Genomic DNA, 23,355 nt, shown 5'->3' with positions numbered 1-23,355 from the left:
CCCACATTATCACATACCCCTTCACCATACACCCCCATCATCACATACCCTTCACCATACCCCCACATCATCACATACCCTTCACCATACCCCCCCATCATCACATACCCTTCACCATACCTAGACATTAACATGGGGTACTTTCCATAAGATCATCTCTCAATGCAAATCAGACCAGCTATTAGACTAACTGAAATACAACCATGTTAATCTCCTTTAGCATGGGTGTCCTAATTTGTTCACATGACTGTAAGTGGATAAAAGTCATGGAAAAAAACCTCATAATTAAATACAAAATGAGGGAGAAACTGCAAAAGGTCCCTTCCACTAGGCTGGCTACGGGCCCGTCGTCGTCCAGTCTGAAACATTACGTTGTCTTCCCCGTCGACCTTGTTTCAACTTTTGGTTTTTCGGGGTCAAAATGTACAAAAAAATTCCAACGTTTTGGTCGTCTTTTTCGACACTTTTGTCACTTTTTTTTTTTTTTCGAAGTTTCTGTCAATATTTTTCTGCGCTTTTTTGACATTTCTTTTAAGCTTTTCCCATGTTTTTGTCACTTTTTTCGAAATCTTTTGTCACTTTTCCTGACGTTTTTGAGGATTTTCCTACTTTTTTTCTCAACGTTCTATTAATTATTTTTCTTTACATGCTATACAACTGACTAAAACACCCAAATTCAATAAAAGTGGTGAACTGATCATTTCTTTAACTTGTGAAGAGCGTCGTAGGGAAACCATCCACGTTATTTTGTTTTCAAATGTGGTTGAAAGAAACCAACATTTCGGATATAGAAACTATTTGAAAACGGGTCAGATTAGACCCGAGGAAACAGGAGGGTTAAACAAACGAGTGAAAACTTTTCCTCTGACACGTTTAGGGAAGGTTTCCTGTAATATTTCTACAAAAGCTACAAAAATGCAGAAAAAAAAACGACAAAAACATTTTTTTCTTAAAAACGCTGAAAAAAAAGTGACCAAAGACAATCAGAAAAAACATCGCCAAAGGTGACAAAAACTTGTTAAAAAAAAGTGACAAAAAAACTGGAAAAAAGCCAGATTAGACCGGAGAGGACACCAGGAGGGAGAACGACCCGATGAAGACGTGAACTGAAGACGGACAAAGTTCACTTTCTACATGAAATACTTCTTAGTTCAGGTCACACATTTTAAAATGAACTAGTTCAGTTCATATTACACACACACACTACACACACACTACACACACACTACACACACACTACACACACACACTACACACACAATACAAACTACACACACACTACACAAACTACACACACACTACACACACACTACACACACACTACAAACTACACACACACTATACGTACACACTATACAAACTACACACACACTACGCACACTACACACACTATACAAACTACACACACTATACGCACACTATACGCGCACACTATACGCACACTATACAAACTACACACACACTATACACACTATACGCACACTATACAAACTACACACACACTACAAACTACACACACTATTACAAACTACACACACACTACAAACTACACACACACTACACACACACTACACACACACACTACACACACACTACACACACAATACAAACACTACACACACTATACACACACTACACACACTACACACACTACACACTATACACTACATACACTATACACACACTACACACACTATACACACTACACACACACTATACACACACTATACACACTATACACACAATACGCACACTATACAAACTACACACACACTATACACACACACTATACAAACTACACACACACTATACGCACACTATACAAACTACACACACACACTATACACACTATACGCACACTATACAAACTACACACACACTATACACACACTATACAAACTACACACACACTATACACACTACATACACTATACACACTACACACACAATACGCACACTATACAAACTACACACACACTATACACACTATACACACTATACGCACACTATACACACTACACACACTATACACACACTACACAAACTACACACACACTATACACACACACTATACACACACACTATACACACAATACACAAACTACACACACTATACACAAACTACACACACACTACACGCACTATACACAAACACACACACAAACTACACACACACTACACACTCTGTGTCTGTGTGTGTGTGTGTGTGTGTCTCTGTGTGTGTGTGTCTCTGTGTGTCTCTGTGTCTCTGTGTGTGTCTGTGTGTGTGTGTCTGTGTGTGTGTCTCTGTGTGTGTCTGTGTGTGTGTGTCTGTCTGTCTGTGTGTGTGTGTCTCTGTGTGTGTGTCTGTGTGTGTCTGTGTGTGTGTCTGTGTGTGTGTGTGTGTGTCTCTGTGTGTGTGTGTGTGTGTCTGTGTGTAACGTAGTATATATGAATAGATAGTCTATAGGGGCTTTCTGACCGGAGGGGGTCTGCAGTTCTTAGAGCTAAACGTTCCTAGAACACGTTCTTCGTCGTGTTCCAACAGGAAACATTTGGGGATGTTTAAGCTCCTCTGGCCGCTGTAGCGTGCTGTTTCAGCTCCTACTCCAGAGCAGGGTCTTCCCCCTTCTCCCTTCTCCTAGGTGGACTTGATTGGTCCAACTAATAAGTCCCGCCCACTGCCAACTCAGAACTTGCAGTCAGAGCAACAACCACCAACGGGACATTTTTAACAGTTTTCACCATCTTATTCATCACTAAATTCACTTCTGACAACGTTTTAGGCGAGAAATGAACTGTTTAGATTTCTAATATAGGCAGTCTTGATGAAAATTGATGCCGAATTGACAATTTGCTTCAAAGTTTTCGGAGTTGAGAAGCTCCATGAAGGGAGGCGACAGCCAGCAGGCGCCTGCCCCGGCCGCTAGCTCGTCGCTGGGCCAGTCACGCTCAGACACCTCGCTGTAGCTGGAGGTCTCTCAGACCAGACACACACACCCACACACACACACACACACACACACACACACACACAGAGACACACACACACACACACACACACAGAGACACAGAGACACACACACACACACACACACACACACCTCGCTGTGAGCTGGAGGTCTCTCAGACCGCTCTCGTAAATAAGAGGCTTCTATTTCACCGTTGACGGTTCATTTGTTTAAATATCACAACACATGTCCATCATGAGATTAACGGGAACCTGTGGTTAACTGTCTTTTCGGAGTTAAACTCCACAAGCGCGTCCTGCGGCTCACCGGCAAAGACCGTTGCCGTGCCTGCGTCCCTCCCTTACCCCTCCTACCAGTCCCTACGGCCACTGGGCCAGTGGGAATGCAAACGGAAAAAAAGATTTGGGGGGGATAGTAGTTCTTAGAACAGCTTAGAAGTGTACTTTTTCCTCTAAAAAGTACAAGTACTATCCGGTCGGAAAGCACCTATAGTTCATACTTCAACATTTTGAAGTAGTTCATAGTTCTTTTTTGCCATATGTGGCTGCGAGCTAATAGAACCACAGACAATTGGCAGATTGGGTGTTTTTTCCGCTACATATTAAGGCGTGTTTACGGTGTGTTTTAGACGGGGTTTGGCCTGGAAGGCTCTGCAGAAATCTGGCACCTTATTGAACGAAGTTAAAGTGAGAGAGCGTGCCGTTCAGACACCAGAATGAACGAGCTCACAGTAACGTTCATCAGGCAGTAATGCAGCACGTTCAGTTCACGTTCGCCCAAAATATGAACGAGCTCATGAACTATCGTTCAATGAACGCGTTCAGGCACAGCACTGAAGAAGAAGGTACTGTACCTCTATCTCCGCGATGTCGTCGGGGAAGATGATCTGGTTGTCTTTGGAGCAGAGCGTGAGCTGGCGCAGGTTGCTCCGCAGCTTCCGGGATCGCAGAGCCGCATCCCGCCACAACCTCGCCGTTTTCAGATCGTTCTCCTTGTCCTCCATGGCGCTGCCCCCCCCCTCCAAGGCCGCCGCCTGTCCGTTAGCACACAGAGGGGTTCATAGTTATAGGGTTATATATATTATATATATATATCGGGGAAAAAACACAATATTTGGAGGAATAAATCTGGATATTAGACACTCAGTAGATAACTAACTGCTAACGTTACCTTCAGACTGCTAACGTTACCTTTGGAGTACGTAAGCTAACTAATTTCTTTGTCACTTTTGTCGCTCTAGTGTTGCCTTCCTTCTTTCTACTGTGTTTTTTTTCTAAGTTTTTATGAATATTTTCGTCCTATTCTTGCCTTCCTTCCTTCTACCGTCTTTTTCCAAGTTTTTGTCTCCTTTTTCCATCAGTATTTAAATGTTTTCCAGGTCCAAGGCTGTAGTTTAGCAAATCTAGCGCTGACATCGCTGTATTCTTCCTCTTTATAGAGACTTTATTTTTCTACCAAAAATTATCTGCGCAGGTTTTGGGGGTACATGGCTTAAAAACACTGTTCAAAAGGGGAACATTATTGAAAAAAGCTTGAGAACCAGTGGAATATTGCATAGTATTCCTCATATCTTGCTGCCCTAGTATATCTGTATAGTCAGATATTCAGATCCAGCTCTACTTCTTTACAGTAAATATTATTTCCCAGATACAGGAAATAAAGCGTTTGATGCTCAAAAGATTTTGGGGGACCCAGAGACACCGAAACACCCCCCCACACACACACACACACACACACACACACACACACACACACACACACACACACACACACACACACACACACACACACCAATGTTGAAACCAAACCTACGCCCTTGCTGTATAGGTGTGTAGCCTACCTCCTCCTGCTGTTTGTTATCATGGAGAGTTTTCATGGCAGCATGGTGCACAATGTGCTTCACAAATCCGCAGCCGAGCCTCCGTCGCAGCGGAGACAAAAGACACTTTCTGTGGGGGAATGGAGCAGCTTTTCGGCGGCAGCAGGAGCAGTGTGCGCGGCCGCGGAGGCATCCTTTTCTCCTGCGACACTCAGCGCACAATGAGACCCAGCCAGGCGGCTACACATCCGGGATTAATCCCCTAACCAGAGTCCTTCTGCGGCGGCCTCATCGCCACAACAACGGGCCATCCTCTGGAGCTCTCTCCCCGGGTATGCTGGAGCTCTGTCCCAGGGTCAGCTGGAGCTCTCTCCCCGGATATATCGCTGTGATTCTGGGGGCTTTCCGAGCCGCTCTGTGTCTTCCTGGGAGCGGGGAGTGGATGTGAGGCGACCGCTCACACTGCGTCAGATCCATGAACACTCCTCCCTCTTCCTCCTCCCTTTCTCCTGCCTTTCTCCTCCCTTTCTCCTAACCCCCCCCCCCTTATCCCTAGTCACTACACTTTGCATTAACCTTCATCCTGGACTTTACATCTGCCCATTGCACATACTGTAGCCTATATTCTTTGCAAATCCTGCACTCATTCAGCCTGCTTTTTCTTATGCAACAGTTATTTTGTATGTCGCCTATATAGGCGATTTGTTTTTCTGTATTTAATGTACTATTTCATATTCATGTTTAATATGTTAGTTTGTTTGTTAATGTTTGCACCTTTCACCAAGGAAAATTCCACACAAGTGTAGACTTACTTATTGTGTTTTTTGTCTGATCCTTTCTCTTCCGTCTCTCCCTCCCTCCCTCTCCCCTTTCTTTCCCCTCATTCTCTCCCTCTCTCCCTCTCCCCTCCCCTCTCTCCCTCCTTCTCCCCTCTCTTTCCCCTCATTCTCTCTCTCTCTCTCTCCCTCCCTCTCTCCCTCTCTCTCTCCCTCCCTCGCCGCTCCCTCCCTTCTTTCCTCCCTCTTTCCCTCCCTCCCTCCCTTCTTTCCTCCCTCTTTCCCTCTCTCCCTCCCTCGCCACTCCCCTCTTTCCCTCTCTCCCTCCCTCCCTTCTTTCCTCCCTTTCCCTCTCTCCCTCCCTCCCTCGCCGCTCCCTCCCTTCTTTCCCTCCTCTCTCTCCCTCCTCCCTCGCCGCTCCCGCCCTTCTTTCCTCCCTCTTTCCCTCCCTCCCTCCCTTCTTTCCCTCTCTCCCTCCCTCGCCGCTCCTTCTTTCCCTCTCTCCCTCCCTCGCCGCTCCCGCCCCGCTCCCTCTTTCCCTCTCTCCCTCCCTCCCTTCTTTCCCTCTCTCCCTCCCTCGCCGCTCCCTCTTTCCCTCTCTCCCTCCCTCCCTCGCCGCTCCCTCCCTTCTTTCCCTCTCTCCCTCCCTCGCCGCTCCCTCCCTTCTTTCCTCCCTCATAAACATGTGAACTCCATGGGTAAAGTAAACTCTGTCTCCATCTAGAGGACGGGATGGGAGATGACCAGTAATACATATATATATATATATATATATATATATATATATATATATATATATATATATATATATATATATAAAATACAAGAGGGGCCCAACTTTATATATATATAAAATACAAGGGGCCCAGCTTTATATATATATATATATATATATATATATATATATATATATATATATATATATATATATATAAAATACAAGGGGCCCAGCTTTATATATATATATATATATATATATATAAAAAATACTAGGGGCCCAGCTTTTCAAAAGTAATCCAGCGGGATTTAGGATCACGGATTGGATCAAATCTTGGAAATGGGTTTTTAAAAAGCAAAAGAGGGATTCCGAACTAAGATCAGATCATGTAATCCGATTTTACATTTGCTCTGATTGATGACTGATCAAACCTGCTCTTTGGGTTTTTCAAAACTTGGAACTCGGTTTGGGATCTATTTGGTCCATAAAAACAGGATTATCCTGATCCCACCAGAGGCCTGTCCTACGAATCCAGATCAACATGTCCTGGATTTCTTTCAGTTCCCCGTCTTCACTAACCCTAACACCCGCGGTCCTCCATCAGCTGTATCACGACGCTGGTTATCGTCTAGTTCAGTCAACCATCAGGGTTTCCCAATCAGCGGTCCCATAAAAGAGGCGGGGTTAGCACAGCACGACCAATCACAAACATCTACCAGAGCCGCATATTTTACATAAGAACAGCAAACTGTAATTCTACATAAATATGAAGAACACAGACACGGTTTTACAGGCAAAACACAATACAGTCACTGCTTCCTAAAACAGGAGGAAAGCTGGCAAAAAAAAGCTGACACTGTAGATGTGTAAATCATAACGCTTATTAATATCACTTCCCCATTCCTCTCTCTCTCTCTCTCTCTCTCTCTGTCTCTCTCTCTCTCTCTCTCTCTCTCTCTCTCTCTCTCTCTCTCTCTCTCTCTCTCTCTCTCTCTCTCTCTCTCTCTCTCTCTCTCTCTCTCTCTCTCTCTCTCTCTCTCTCTCTCTCTCTCTCTCTCTCTCTCTCTCTCTGTCTCTCTCTGTCTCTCTCTCTCTCTCTCTGTCTCTCTCTCTCTCTGTCTCTCTCTCTCTCTCTCTCTCTCTCTCTCTCTCTCCCTCTCTCTCCCTCTCTCTCTCTCTCTCTCTCTCTCTGTCTCTCTCTGTCTCTGACTCTCTCTCTCTCTCTCTCTCTCCCTCTCTCTCTGCCTCTGTCTCTCTCTCTCTCTGTCTCTCTGGGGTGGATTCAGTTGGGATTTTTCGAATATATATATATATATATATATATATACACAAATTTCTTCATATTTGAAGCATATATGAAGCATGTCACATCTAATGAGATATGGACTATTGGATAGTATTGTTTTTGTTTAGCTATTTAACATTATAACATATTACAGTGTTTCCGTTTCTTAAAATGTCTGTTAGTGGCCACCGGTCTGTGTCCTAGCTGTAGGTCTGTGTCCTAGCTGTAGGTCTGTGTCCTAGCTGTAGGTCTGTGTCCTAGCTGTAGGTCTGTGTCCTAGCTGTGTCCTAGCTGTAGGTCTGTGTCCTAGCTGTGTCCTAGCTGTAGGTCTGTGTCCTAGCTGTAGGTCTGTGTCCTAGCTGTGTCCTAGCTGTAGGTCTGTGTCCTAGCTGTGTCCTAGCTGTAGGTCTGTGCTGAGCCAGCAGGCTGCACTGTTGGCTCCATTTAAGGCTCTGGTCAGCAGGATCACAGGGATCCAATCCAATGTTCCTTTAAAAAACTGGTATAAAAGTAAGATGGATCAGATCAGATGTTTTTTACGTCTTGTTGATTGTTGAGTGTTTATTTTTATATCATGTTAAAGTGTTGATTGGTTTATTCGGTCTTTTCTTTATTTTTTTTATTGCATTTTGCAGTAAGTCTGAGAGGACTGAAATTCCATTTGTGCCGTATGTCATGCATGTACAGCACATCTGACAATAAAGCTGACCTGACCTGATCCTGAAGAGCAAAACATGGGATTCCAAATCTGCATCAATTTGATCCAGATTACATTTTTTTGAAAAACTGTCCCGTAATGATGTGTTTGTTTGCAGTCAGGCGTTTAATAACCATATTTCTGATTGTATGGCTGCACGAGGGCGTTCAGGACAGTTGGAAATCTCAGCGTTATAGCTCACGGAGGGGGGGGGTTTCACCTCATTATTTGAAGTTATGGCCACGTTGAACATGAAAATCTGACATTAGAACATTGTAGATATGACAGAAAATACAGAAAAACATAAGGGACATATGTTTTTCTGTATTTTCTGTCCTTTAATAGTTTCCATTGTTTATGTATTTCTTTAACTGGTGCAAATAAACGAAACTCAAGCACTACAATTCAAAAAATATTAAGTTTTATTGTTCTTTTTTTTATCTCTGCAGATTAAAGGATTCACACATCACATTTAAACATTTAAAAACGAGCAACAAGAGGCTAAAACGTGTGACTTTATTGCCCAGAAATCCTAAAAACTGACACAAACACAACTTTAAAAATAAATGCAGAATGTTAAATTACAAACGGTTTCACTGACCAACATGAACACATCTCTGAGGCCATGCACACACAACCAACACGCTCACAGCTAAAAACATTTAGGAACAGTTCAAGTTTCACGCTGACTCGGACTTCATGATGCTGAAAATGTGTTAAAACTACTTCCCCTGCTGCAGAATCTGTTGGAACGGTGTGTGTGTCCCTGTGTGTGTGTGTGTGTGTGTCTCTGTGTGTCTCTGTGTGTGTCTCTGTGTGTGTGTGTGTGTGTGTGAGTGTCTGTGTCTCTGTGTGTGAGTGTATGTGTCTCAGTGTCTGTGTGTCTCTGTGTGTGTCTCTATGTGTGTGTGTGTGTGTGTGTGTCTGTCTCTGTGTGTGTGTGTGTGTCTGTGTCTGTCTCTGTGTGTGTGTCTGTATGTGTGTGTGTCCCTGTGTGTGTGTGAGTGTATGCGTCTCTATGTGTGTGTGTGTGTGTGTGTGTGTGTGTGTGTGTGTCTGTGTGTGTGTGTGTGTGTGTGTGTGTGTGTGTGTGTGTCTGTATGTGTGTGTGTGTGTGTCTGTGTGTGTGTCTGTGTGTGTCTCAGTGTGTGTGTGTGTGTGTGTGTGTGTGTGTGTGTGTGTGTGTGTGTGTGTGTGCTGTGCGACAAAAACTTCATCTGCAACAACAAGGACGTCATCCTGGTCTTTGGGAAACACCGTTTGATTAATGTGTGGATTATGTTCTGGATGAATGGATTACTTATTTGATCTGGAAGAATGTGGATCAGCGTTTCCCAAAAAGTCCAAGATGACGTCCTCAAATGTCTTATTTTGTCCCCAACTCAAAAGGTATTCATCTCTCGTCCCAGAGGAGAGAAGACACTAGAACAGATTTTAACGAGCCAACATCACATAATCAATGACTCTAACTGATTAATGGATTATCAGAGCACTTGGAGATTAATTTAAGAATCAATACAACTAATCCATTCACCTCTGCAGCTGTAATCAACACTGAAGGTATCGGCTGGTTGCAGCAGAACATTCACCCGTCTAGGTAATCATACGCCACATCCAGATCTCTGAGATTCGTGCAGCTTTCGTCCAGATTTTCGGCATCCAGAGCAGCAAGCTTTACTAAAAGTTGTCGAGTCTGCAGGTGCGTGATCTGTCCGGACAACATTTTGGGGGCGCGTTCAGCCCTGACAAGACGTAGCAAAAAACGCTCGTTTAAACTGATACGCAGGCGCGTTGAACAACCTGCTGTGTGTGCAAACGAGTTTACAGACACGTCGCTGCTGATTGGGTAACTGTTCACAACGCTGTTTTGAGACTAAACGTGCCAGCGCGCACCCTGTTCCCTGTTCCCTGTTCCGTTCAGTAGTACGGGCCGGTGTTCTCGTATCCCGCGTAACTCGGCCAATCAGGGAAGAGCCCGTGTGAGCAGGTGGGGCTGCCGTACCGCTCCAAATGAATCCCAAAGTCCGCAGCGTCGGGGCGCCGGCTGGTCTTGGCCGAGGCCCAGACGATGCAGTAGTTGTCCCCCTGGTTGCTGTCCCAGTACTCCCGCCCCGCCACCGCGTAACAGACGGCGAACTCCATGCGCTGCTGCGGCGCCAGCCGCTCGGGCAGAGCCACGCTGAAGGCAAAGGTGTCGCTGTGCATGCTGGGATAGGCGTCCTTCATGTACTCGCAGTCCACGTCGGCGTGGCTCTGCCAGCTGTCGGACGTCAAGCGCAGCTTCACGCTCTTCTCGAAGGAAACGTTTCGGACTTTGACGGTTCCCGCCAGCACCTTCTCCCGCAGCACGCAGTGCTCCAGGCACACGTAGTTCACCTCCAGGCGCTGGCGGAAGTGCAGGTAGTCGGAGGACGGCTGAACGAAGTCCAGCGCCAGTTTGTTGTCCTGTTGGGCCGCCAGGGACACGGCGGAGCAGAGCATCGACTGGACGTTCAGAGGAATGTCGATGGGATCGTCGAACTGAGAGAAGAGCTTCACGCTGGTCAGAGACAGGCCGCGGTGATCGGCGAACGTCACCTGCTTCTTGGCAGGGCTGCTCCATTATGGAAGACAAAATAATCATTATGAAAACATGATTACTCCATTGACTTTTGGAAAAGATGTTGCAATTATTGGAGTTTAAAAACAGTGAAACAAGTCAAACAGTGAAAAACACCTTCAACAAATACATTTCCCTTCATACTTTTTATTCAGAACACGAGTTAGAACAGAGATGACTAAAGACCAAAGAGTCACGACGAGACTAAATGGTTTATTGTTCCTTTTTTTCCAACATGACATCATGACTTCACGTAAACATACGCGCCACGTTATCTGTACACATTTTGAGCTATCTGCGTGTATGTCTTCGCTGTATACAGCGGACAGGTTGGAGATAGATCTCAATAAGTGGCGTATGTAGGACATGCCAATTCGTATGCCATTTTGGCGTGCTATCAAGACGCGTACTCACTTTTCGGACGGTTGGGTTTAGGAAATGTGACACGGGGGACCCGATCCCCGGTCTCCTGGGTGAAAGTCCTGTGTTTGACCCGTCCTCCCCCCCGACCAACCTCCCACACAGATTTTCTCCCTTTCATACTACTCGCTACGGCGTCAATTCACACGCAATCACAAGGTAATGTAAGTCAATGGAGGCCAAACGGCGTTGATTAACACGCTAAAAAGAGAGTATGAGTCTTGATAACACGCCAGTAATGGCGTACTAATTGGCGTGTCATACATACACCACTTCATGACATCAGTCTGGTTTTTCAAAGTTTTTGACAATGTTTTTTGTGTATATTCAACATCAAAAACAATTTACTGATCAATAGAAAATATATTTCAAACTAGAAAACGTTACACTTCATAACGTGTTGTATTCCTAAGACTCGGTCCTGACTTTGAGGACCGCTGGTATGAATCAAAACCATAATCCCAGTGACATGTGTAGACGAAGGAATGAATTACACAGCCCTACTTCTCGGTTTTCCTGGAGGAAGGTGCGTCCTCAGGCTCCGTCTGGTCCATACGGGGCGAAGGTTCGAACCTCAGGCAGGAGTTGAGAGACGGTTGGCATGTTTTAGTAGACGTCCGGTAGATGAACTCCTCTTTGGACAGGTACAGAGGTAACGCCATGTCGATCGGCATCGCGGACTCGGAAGGAAACACTAAAAGAGAGAGAGAGGACATGAGAAGTTAGGGAGTTTTAAAAGGACAACGTCACTATTTTTCTAACCCTATTTTCCATGTTTTTGTGTTAACAAAACAATCTTTCAAATGGGTCCAGTATTGAGCGTGCACAACGAGGAACTACTACTACTGCTACTACTACTAGTACTACTACTCTGGATATGGCCTTTTCCATCTATGTCCCCATCATTGGTGATTTCATACCCTTTTAGCATTTAAAAATAAATAAATAATAGAAAACAAACGTCTTTATTTAATTCTTCAACCTCAGAGTTAGTGAACTTGTCTGTTAGTGCCAGAGGACAAACATTTACAGGTTCACAGGGCTTGAGACAGGTTTAACATCCTGTGTCGCTGTCGCTGTTGCTAACCCAGTCAAGGAAAGGGTTAACAGAAACAATTATGTTTGTTATCCAGTGAAAATACTGGTTTAGCAGGCGGGGGAGGGGTTAACACTTTTGCAAGGCACTGTAACCGTGTTACATTCTCATTAGGGGCTGAGCCCCCCTGAAGGCCTGATCCTAGAATCACCCGTGGTCCCCATCATTTGAGCTTTCTTTTCGTCACACGTCAGCTGGAGTAGATGACTGGGTCGGACATTCAGCATTTTACAAAATGGTGCTCCAACAAAAACCTGGACTTAAAACAGCACAAAAAACTAAAAAGGAGGTAATTGTGGATTTCAGAAGATCCAAGAGCACCGAGCACTCTGCCCTCTATGTTCACTGGGAGAAGGTAGAAGGACTGGAGAGCACCTCACCTGGACCACCCACACACACACACACACACACACACACACACACACACGGAGGCCCAACAGAGGCTTCCTCAGGAAGCTGAGGCACGCTCACCTCCCTCAACACCTTCTGACCAACTTCTATTGGTCAGCCATAGAGAGCCTCCTGACAATAGGCGCCGATTTATGTTTTCCTCCGTGGGTACTCACGGGCACATACCCTTTAAAAAAAAAAGTAGTCAAAAAATGTTTGCATTTCAGAACCTTAGGAAATGGACAGCGTCCAACATGAACACACACGCCTATTAACTCGATAATAAAGCCCTAAAGTAGGCTTTCAACTCAGGACAGGACCACTTCTCTCAGATACAGAGAGGACTGGAGAGGAGAATACAATACAAAAGAAACCAAAAAGAAGACAACTTATCGCACAAAATATCACGAAAGCAGAAAGATTAGCAACACAACTAAACGCAGAACTTAGACAACCCACAGATGCAGAAAGATACACAACAAAGCAACGCAACAGAGTGTAGGGTCCAAAGATTAGACCACACACAGCTGTTAACAATACAAGAAGTGGTGAACTAGGAGGAAACAATAAGTTACATTCATATATGTTGACATAGCAAACTAACAGAATACATGCATAATACAGTCAGTTTTTTGTGATTGTTAGGGTTAAGATCCTTGATTGTGCGTCACGTTTTCTTAAAAAATGTGATGAAATAGCGGGAACGTGCAGAAACTGTGGCGTCATCGTGGCGTCATCGATGATGTTCACGTCGCTTCATAACGTTCCCATGGCAGCAGGGGAAACGGCTGCTCTCGTGTGAAGTAAACAACATTTTTCATCTTTCTGATAAGATATATGGGACTTTTTTGGGGATTATGACATCATGCAAGCCCGCATATTTTGCGCGGAAATCGGCAATTTACGCGGCGAAAGTGGGGCGTATTTGAACAAATGTGATTTCGGCTGATTATGCATTGAATTATGTGATTGCATGATCCCATTTTTCTAGAGGGACTGATAATAAATAGTGTCAGTGCTGACATGTAAATGTATTGACCATCCATTGTTTTAGCTGCTTAGTAAAAGAGGTGTATGTTTAATTGATTGAGTTCCACTCTGTTGACCCTCTGATGGACCAGGCTGACTGACTACAGGAACTTTTCGGCAGCAGAATAACACAAGTCTCCTCTTGGGACTCCAACAGTATCTGATCTAATGTTGATGTAGGGACCAAGTGGCGGTCGAGCTAGGTTGTGAGTGACTTCATATACCAAGCATACGTTTACATATTTCATTAGGTCTTCCCAGCCTAAAAGCTGGTTCTAAGAGCCCATTAGTGCCCTTGGTATAAACAGGAACCAATCTTTGGTTCCTCGGGTGTAACCCGGAAGCACATACAGTTTTTGACCACGCGCACCAACACCACAACACTACACTGGCAGACATACAAGCAGTGATTTGTCTGGAAACCCAACTAAGATCTCATGGAAATAAATGGAACCAAAGGTTTTTTTGGGGGTACTCTCCATAAAATCATCTCTCAACGCAAATCAGACCAGCTGTTAGACTAACTGAAATACAACCATGTTAATCTCTAGGTATGGTGAAGGGTATGTGATGATGGGGGGGTATGGTGAAGGGTATGTGATGATGGGGGGGTATGGTGAAGGGTATGTGATGATGTGGGGGTATAGTGAAGGGTATGTGATGATGTGGGGGGTATGGTGAAGGGTATGTGATGATGTGGGGGGTATGGTGAAGGGTATGTGATGATGTGGGGGGTATGGTGAAGGGTATGTGATGATGTGGGGGGTATGGTGAAGGGTATGTGATGATGTGGGGGGTATGGTGAAGGGTATGTGATGATGTGGGGGTATGGTGAAGGGTATGTGATGATGTGGGGGGGTATGGTGAAGGGTATATGATGATGGGGGGGTATGGTGAAGGGTATGTGATGATGTGGGGGGGTATGGTGAAGGGTATGTGATGATGGGGGACCAAGGGACCTTTATCAGGATCATAGTATCCTGGATCCATGAAATAACTGGCCTTTCAAAATAAAAGCCTGCCTGCCTCTATGGGAATCTAACATAGGGGTGTACTGACTTATGCCCCCTGTATTTTAAGGAAGAACATTTATTTATTTATGATACATTTGTTCAAATACGCCGCATAAATTGCCGATTTCTGCGCAAAATATGCGGGGCTTGCATGATGTCATAATCCCCGCATTTTCGTTGCTAAAAAGTCCCAAATATCTTATCAGAAAGATGAAAAATGTTGTGTTTACTTCACACGAGAGCATCCGTCTCCCCTTGCTGCCATGGGAGCGTGATGAAGTGATGTAATCACACGACGTGAGCATCATCTAAAAGCTGCAAACCCCGCGATGAAATCACAGTTTCTGCAAGTTCCCGCTATCTCATCCCATAATATTGCATAAATATCCCACATATTCCATCGCAGTTTTTAAGAAAACGTGACGCATAGTCAACGGTTTTAGCCCAAAACAAGCACACAAAAAAACTCAGCATTTTCCTGGAAGGACTGATATAGCACTTTCTACAGATAAAAATCACAAAGTGCTTCACAATAAATTGGAATATGATAAATAGAAGACATAAGAACACAAGGAAAACATACAATAGGTATATTAAATCAGCCAGCCCCAACAGCCCTGGTCTAACTAGAAGCCTGTTTAAATAGCCAAGTCTTACGCTGCTTGAAGAGAGCCAAAGTGCATTCCACAGCCTGGGTGCCACTGTCTGAAAGGATCCATCCTCTCTGGTTTTAAAATGAGTGTGTGGGGGAGGGGAGTGGGAACCCACTAACAACATGTGACCTGATGACCTCAGACTCTGGGAAGAAGTGTAGTGCCACTCATCGTGTTAATTTATCTTGATTGTTATATTTGACTATTTAAATGTTATATTTCTGTTTGTCTGTGAGTTAACCGTCATACTGAGAGCTGCTGAACTGTGTTTTGTTGTTGAAAACAATGACAATAAAGACCTATTCTATAAGTGTTCTGATCAGTGGTGTAGTCTACGTGGTACACAGATATACGCAGTATACCCACTAAGAAAGCTCCAGGATTTCCATATACCTACTTAAAAATGCCCAATGACGCAACAACATACTTTCTATTATATTTTAGATATATTTTTAAATTGTCATCTGTGTTTTTCTCCTTCACATAGGAGAAACAAAAAGGGTTTTTCCACCGTAAATTGGTGAATAGAAGTGTATCAGAATGCAGGAAATGAAGTCGTTGACACTCAAAATAACCCTGGGGGAGGACAGCCAGACCCCCACTATGATAATCCTCCCCTCCCCCAAAGGCAAACAGTAATAAGTCCACTAGTGCAAGGATAAAGTCTAGAGACCAGCATTAAATATGGACAATATAAGAGAATATATAATAATATCCCCCAAAGGCAGATTTTGGTCAATATATATAGGCCAACAGTACAGTATACCCACAACAATACATTAGACTACACCACTCCACTTAATTCACCCATTTACATGTGGAGATATGCTGGCTCTATACACGCTAAAAGTCCTGATTATTTACATGGAGTCTGGTGGAAATATGCTGGCTCTATACACGCTAAAAGTCCTGATTATTTACATGGAGTCTGGTGGAGATATGCTGGCTCTATACACGCTAAAAGTCCTGATTATTTACATGGAGTCTGGTGGAAATATGCTGGCTCTATACACGCTAAAAGTCCTGATTATTTACATGGAGTCTGGTGGAGATATGCTGGCTCTATACACGCTAAAAGTCCTGATTATTTACATGGAGTCTGGTGGAGATATGCTGGCTCTATACACGCTAAAAGTCCTGATTATTTACATGGAGTCTGGTGGAAATATGCTGGCTCTATACACGCTAAAAGTCCTGATTATTTACATGGAGTCTGGTGGGTTTGGTGATGGTGATTTCGGGGCTGTTTGATGTTAAACTAAAAGGATCTTCCTCTTTAACTAAAAGGTCTATCTCTGTAGGGATCCTTTCATAATGTTGTCAGACACTTAGAATAATAATCTGAGTCTGTCAGCAGCAACAACAGAACTCTTAGTGGTACTGTATATGTGCGCCTGCTCTACCCACTGAGCCAACCCGGCCACACTGGGCCTACATTAATTGTATAATGCTTCCACAAGTACTAACCAAGGAATATAAAAAAGAAACCCATGTAAACGTTACTGCTTTTTAATCAAAAAACGGCAGCTTGCCCGTTTGGTTTTCGCCATGAAAAAAACGATGCAGCATACGGCAGCTGACCCCTGACCCCTCCCCCCTCAGTTGAAGACAACCGACCCAGAAATGGAATACATAGCCCAGATATGTGATATATATACCAGATATATGATATATAGCCCAGATGTCTAGCCTAGTCACACTGTGGTGCCTTGCTGGCGGGTCTCGGAGAGCTGATCGACATCTCTCTGCCGACCGGCAGGCTGTCGCCACTGAGGCGCTGACACTCGGAGGACCTCGGCCCGAATGAAAAATCCACCTGAATGCAGAAAATGACGTGTTCAAACTCACCTGGAACAGGTAGTAACTTAAAGACAGCTACCTGGAGGTTAGTTATCTTGCAGCAGTAGCTCCTGGTTCTTCTTTACCGTGGCTCAGCAGCTTTACTGTCGCGATGAATCATCTTCTTTTTGGGGGTGGGGGTTAATCACCGTGCTGGTCGCGAGCTCCTCTACTCAGTCCTCCCATTGTGACAAAACCTGCTGCACTCATTTGTCTTGCGACTGGCGTTTTCAGAAGCCGCATATGGGGTTCACGTGAACACCTGTGCACAGCCAATCAGAGAGCTCTTTGACGGAGTGATCGGCGGCTCAGTGGGGGGCGTGACCCGGCATGACCCCCTCTGTCAGGCCGGGATCTATGGAGGCTCATTGGTGTCAAAAATGTGTGACTGACTTAGCCTACGAGGACTATTTTCTACTGAGATATATCCCACCAGACTCCATGTAAATAATCAGGACTTTTATCATCGTAAAACACACTTCATTCAAAGTGGACAGAAACTAAATAAAACTACCAAAAGCCGTCTTGGTTCATCTTTCCACTGTTCCAACAATCACCACTCTGGTTTGGTTGAAATAAACCCTTAATTCACCCATTTACATGTGGAGATATGCTGGCTCTATACACGCTAAAAGTCCTGATTATTTACATGGAGTCTGGTGGAGATATGCTGGTTCTATACACGCTAAAAGTCCTGATTATTTACATGGAGTCTGGTGGAAATATGCTGGCTCTATACACGCTAAAAGTCCTGATTATTAACATGGAGTCTGGTGGGTTTAATCAGTGGTGTAGTCTACGTGATACGCAGGTATATGCAGTATACCCACTAAGAAAGCTCCAGGATTTCCATATACCTACTTAAAAATGCCCAATGACGCAACAACATACTTTCTATTATATTTTTGATATATTTTGAATTGTCATCTGTGTTTTTCTTCTTCGCATAGGCTAAATAAAGGTATTTCCACCATAAATTGGTGAATAAAAGTGTATCAGAATGCAGGAAATGAAGTCGTTGACACTCAAAATAACCCTGCGGGAGGACAGCCAGACCCCCACTATGATAATCCTCCCCTCCCCCAAAGGCAAACAGTAATAAGTCCACTAGTGCAAGGATAAAGTCTAGAGACCAGCATTAAATATGGACAATATAAGAGAATAAAGTAGACATAGTCATTTAAAAACTATAGCAGTGCAAGGATAAATACAGCATTAAATATGGGCATTATAAGGGAATAAAGTAGACAATAGGATAGACTCAAATCAACAGTCAATATTAGATAGTAGACGTTTGAAGTCTTAAGATACAGAGACAGGAGTCACTGCTCAGTATAACGCTCCATGTTTAGCAGCATGATGACCTGAGAGGCCCAAACGGTGCAACACACGCCGCTGAAATACTCCGAGATGTTTTTAGCTCCGAAGCTTCTGAGAGATTCACGGACGACATTTTAAAACTGTGTGAACTCGCCTCAGAGGAGTTCTTGGTCATTATTAGGACTCGTAGTTTTCTCTTTAGATGACAGAAACACACAGTCTGCAGCATGACACCAAAAAGGTTTATTATTATCACACACAGCAACAAGCAATAACATAAAGAACAGCCCGGTCTCACAGCAGTTGGTGTCAAATGTCACGTTATTTTTAATCTGTTGATACGTGTTCACGGGGACGTTTTTCTCGTTTTTTTCGTGGTGGCCAGCACGAAAATGTGAAGTAATGTATTTCAATGGGAAGCATATTTCGTGGTCACAGCACGGAAATGGTAGGGAGTAGTATGAAAAAGCCGAAAATCCGCGTAGGGAGGTTAGTCGGGGGGGCGGATGGGTCAAACTACACAAGGCTTTCACCCGGGCGAGCGGGGATCGTGTCCCGTGCGTGGCGTTTTCTTTCCCGTAGTCTTCCTAATCACAACCGTCCCGTTATTGTCGCGTGTCCCCCGCGGCCGTCTCCCGGCATATGGAGGCGTCCTTTTCGGCCGTCTCCCTGCGTGAGGCGTCCTTTCTCCGTAGGACAGATTTCAGATACAGTATTAGGGGACCACTAAGGTCTATATAAAAGAGACTTCAGATACAGTATTAGGGGACCACTAAGGTCTATATAAAGAGACTTCAGATACAGTATTAGGGGACCACTAAGGTCTATATAAAGAGACTTCAGATACAGTATTAGGGGACCACTAAGGTCTATATAAAAGAGACTTCAGATACAGTATTAGGGGACCACTAAGGTCTATATAAAAGAGACTTCAGATACAGTATTAGGGGACCACTAAGGTCTATATAAAAGAGACTTCAGATACAGTATTAGGGGACCACTAAGGTCTATATAAAAGAGACTTCAGATACAGTATTAGGGGGACCACTAAGGTCTATATAAAAGAGACTTCAGATACAGTATTAGGGGACCACTAAGGTCTATATAAAAGAGACTTCAGATACAGTATTAGGGGACCACTAAGGTCTATATAAAAGAGACTTCAGATACAGTATTAGGGGACCACTAAGGTCTATATAAAGAGACCTCAGATACAGTATTAGGGGACCACTAAGGTCTATATAAAAGAGACTTCAGATACAGTATTAGGGGACCACTAAGGTCTATATAAAAGAGACCTCAGATACAGTATTAGGGGACCACTAAGGTCTATATAAAAGAGACTTCAGATACAGTATTAGGGGACCACTAAGGTCTATATAAAAGAGACTTCAGATACAGTATTAGGGGACCACTAAGGGTCTATATAAAAGAGACTTCAGATACAGTATTAGGGGACCACTAAGGCCTACATAAAAGAGACTTCAGATACAGTATTAGGGGACCACTAAGGTCTATATAAAGAGACTTCAGATACAGTATTAGGGGACCACTAAGGTCTATATAAAAGAGACTTCAGATACAGTATTAGGGGACCACTAAGGTCTATATAAAGAGACTTCAGATACAGTATTATGGTGTTTTTCCATTACATGTACATTAACCGTATAGCTACCCATTACTTCCGGGTTTTTTTTTTAATTCCGGAGCAAAGTCCTGCATGAGCTGCCAGGAGCTTTTCTGTTATTTGATGGATTTATTTGTGGTGAACTGTGAACAAAACCATCTTATCTTCTGTCTTTAACCTACCTTTTTATTAAAGGCTATAATCGATATTTTTGCTTTAACAAACATCATTATTATCTTGGATTCTGTGCAACAAGGTGAAGAAACAACCGGCTGAGTTTTCTGGCCGCTGATTGTGTAAATATTAGTTCAGATATGAACTGAACTGAACTATGAAGTTCAAGAGGAGAAAGATCAACTTTAGCTGCTGAGTTGCTCTTTCCATCAACACACCAGCTAACTGCAAAGCTCATCATTTACAGCTGACATCTTGCTTCAGGATGGCGGCAAAGAAAGTGTTGATCGTGTATGGCCACCTGAGCTCTGGCTCATTCAGCGCTGCAGCTAAAGATGCTGCAGTGAAAGTTTTGGCCACTCAGGATTGCACAGTAGAAGTATATGAATATACTTAATAAATAATGAAGTTATATCTCTGGCGAAAAGGAAGAAAGAAAGTCGAAAAAAGCAACAGAAACATTTAAAAAGCGTTTAAAAAGCGACAAAAATGTCTATAAAAGTGACAAAAACATCGAAAAAAGAGAGAAGAATGTCTCAAAAAGTGAGAAAAACTTTGGAGGAGGGGGTGGCAGTAGCTTAGTCAGTAGGGGAGTTGGGACTTGAACCAGCAACCCCTTCAGTTCCCAACCCAACTCCCCATATGGACCAAAGTATGGTGGTGGACTGGTAGCTGGAGAGGTCCCAGTTCACCTCCTGGGCACTGCCAAGGTGCTCTTGAGCAAGGCACCGAACCCAACTGCTTGATGCGCCTTTCCATGTGCAGCCCCCCCACTCTGACATCTCTCCATTAGTGCATGTAGAGGTACTGAGCATGTGCAGCCCCCCCACTCTGACATCTCTCCATTAGTGCATGTAGAGGTACTGAGCATGTGCAGCCCCCACTCTGACATCTCTCCATTAGTGCATGTAGAGGGTACTGAGCATGGGCAGCCCCCCCACTCTGACATCTCTCCATTAGTGCATGTAGAGGTACTGAGCATGGGCAGCCCCCCCACTCTGACATCTCTCCATTAGTGCATGTAGAGGTACTGAGCATGTACAGCCCCCCCACTCTGACATCTCTCCATTAGTGCATGTAGAGGTACTGAGCATGGGCAGCCCCCCCACTCTGACATCTCTCCATTAGTGCATGTAGAGGTACTGAGCATGTGCAGCCCCCCCCACTCTGACATCTCTCCATTAGTGCATGTAGAGGTACTGAGCATGTGCAGCCCCCCCCACTCTGACATCTCTCCATTAGTGCATGTAGAGGTACTGAGCATGTGCAGCCCCCCCCACTCTGACATCTCTCCATTAGTGCATGTAGAGGTACTGAGCATGGGCAGCCCCCCCCACTCTGACATCTCTCCATTAGTGCATGTAGAGGTACTGAGCATGTACAGCCCCCCCACTCTGACATCTCTCCATTAGTGCATGTAGAGGTACTGAGCATGGGCAGCCCCCCCACTCTGACATCTCTCCATTAGTGCATGTAGAGGTACTGAGCATGTGCAGCCCCCCCACTCTGACATCTCTCCATTAGTGCATGTAGAGGTACTGAGCATGGGCAGCCCCCCCACTCTGACATCTCTCCATTAGTGCATGTAGAGGTACTGAGCATGTGTGTGTATTTCAGGCCTGTGTATAATAACAACAGAGTGAAAACATTGTAATTTCCCTTGCAGGATTAATAAAGTACAAATTATTATTGTTGTTATTATTATTATTATTATTATTATTATTATTATTATTATTGTTAAAAGGAGACAAAAGTGTCAAAAAAGTGATACAAAAAATTTCAAAAAGAGGGAAGAATGTCTAAGAAAGTGACAAGAACATCAGAAATAGACAAAGACGTAGAAAAAAGCAGCAAAAGTGTCAAAAAGGTGACGAGAATGTCCAAATTAAGAAGTGACGATGTTTAAAAAAGTGACAAAATCATTGGAAAAAGAGACCAAAAGTGTGAAAAGACGAGAACGTTAAAAGAGACTAAGATGTAGAGAAACTAAAAACTGGACGTAAAGTGACCAAATGATTTGGGCTTCTGTGTAACAGCGAGAGGAAACAACCGGCTGAGTTTAGGCTGCTGATTGTGTAAATATTAGTTCAGATATGACCTGAAGTTCTCTCTGTCCTTGACCGGCCTGAAAATAGCAGCGCTGGAATGTAACTAAGTACATGTACTCCAGTGCTGTACTCCAGTCCAGATGTTGAGGTACTTGTACTTTACTTGAGTCTTTTCTTTTCATCCCACTTTCTACTTCTACTCCGCTACATTCATCTGTTCCAGCTTTAGTTACTAGTTACTTTAGTTACTAGTTACTTTAGTTACTCCGCTACATTCATCTGTTCCAGCTTTAGTTACTAGTTACTTTAGTTACTCCGCTACATTCATCTGTTCCAGCTTTGGTTACTAGTTACTTTGTTACTAGTTACTTTAGTTACTCCGCTACATTGATCTGTTACAGCTTTAGTTACTAGTTACTTTAGTTACTAGTTACTTTAGTTACTCCGCTACATTCATCTGTTCCAGCTTTAGTTACTAGTTACTTTAGTTGCTCCACTACATTCATCTGTTCCAGCTTTAGTTACTAGTTACTTTAGTTACTCCACTACATTCATCTGTTCCAGCTTTGGTTACTAGTTACTTTAGTTACTCCGCTACATTCATCTGTTCCAGCTTTAGTTACTAGTTACTTTAGTTACTAGTTACTTTAGTTACTCCGCTACATTCATCTGTTCCAGCTTTAGTTACTAGTTACTTTAGTTACTCCACTACATTCATCTGTTCCAGCTTTAGTTACTAGTTACTTTAGTTACTCCACTACATTCATCTGTTCCAGCTTTAGTTACTAGTTACTTTGGTTACTAGTTACTTTAGTTACTCCACTACATTCATCTGTTCCAGCTTTAGTTACTAGTTACTTTAGTTACTAGTTACTTTAGTTACTCCACTACATTCATCTGT

At 43.8% G+C, this 23,355-nt stretch overlaps 2 protein-coding genes across 5 annotated transcripts in view; both read right to left on the bottom strand.

The window, feature by feature from the left end:
- The window catches only part of mfhas1 (multifunctional ROCO family signaling regulator 1), a 34,448-nt gene extending 29,210 nt beyond the window's left edge, over window positions 1-5,238 (bottom strand). For both annotated transcript variants that reach the window (XM_078271233.1, XM_078271234.1), the window contains exons 1-2: window positions 4,792-5,238; window positions 3,805-3,984 (exon numbers count right to left, since the gene is read on the bottom strand). In XM_078271233.1, the coding sequence (XP_078127359.1) occupies window positions 3,805-3,984; window positions 4,792-4,827 (216 nt within the window). In that variant the 5' untranslated portion in view covers window positions 4,828-5,238. The remainder of the gene's footprint in view (window positions 1-3,804; window positions 3,985-4,791) is intronic.
- Window positions 5,239-9,411: 4,173 nt separating this feature from the next.
- ppp1r3b (protein phosphatase 1, regulatory subunit 3B) lies at window positions 9,412-17,519 on the bottom strand. 3 transcript variants are annotated; one of them, XM_078271571.1, is made up of 3 exons: window positions 17,295-17,519; window positions 11,770-11,959; window positions 9,412-10,842 (listed from the first exon to the last, which is right to left on the bottom strand). In XM_078271571.1, exons 2-3 carry the CDS (start codon window positions 11,937-11,939, stop codon window positions 10,164-10,166), a joined length of 849 nt encoding a protein of 282 aa, XP_078127697.1. In that variant the 5' UTR covers window positions 11,940-11,959; window positions 17,295-17,519; the 3' UTR covers window positions 9,412-10,163. The 3 variants fall into 3 exon arrangements, with proteins under 3 accessions (XP_078127697.1, XP_078127696.1, XP_078127698.1); XM_078271570.1 differs by having other exon boundaries at window positions 17,326-17,519; XM_078271572.1 differs by having other exon boundaries at window positions 9,412-10,839; window positions 17,326-17,519.
- Between the last annotated feature and the right edge of the window lie 5,836 nt (window positions 17,520-23,355).

The sequence above is a fragment of the Sander vitreus genome, chromosome 16, assembly GCF_031162955.1.
Source record: "Sander vitreus isolate 19-12246 chromosome 16, sanVit1, whole genome shotgun sequence".
Classification (NCBI taxonomy): Eukaryota; Metazoa; Chordata; class Actinopteri; order Perciformes; family Percidae; genus Sander; species Sander vitreus.
This window is presented reverse-complemented; position numbering and strand designations above follow the sequence as displayed.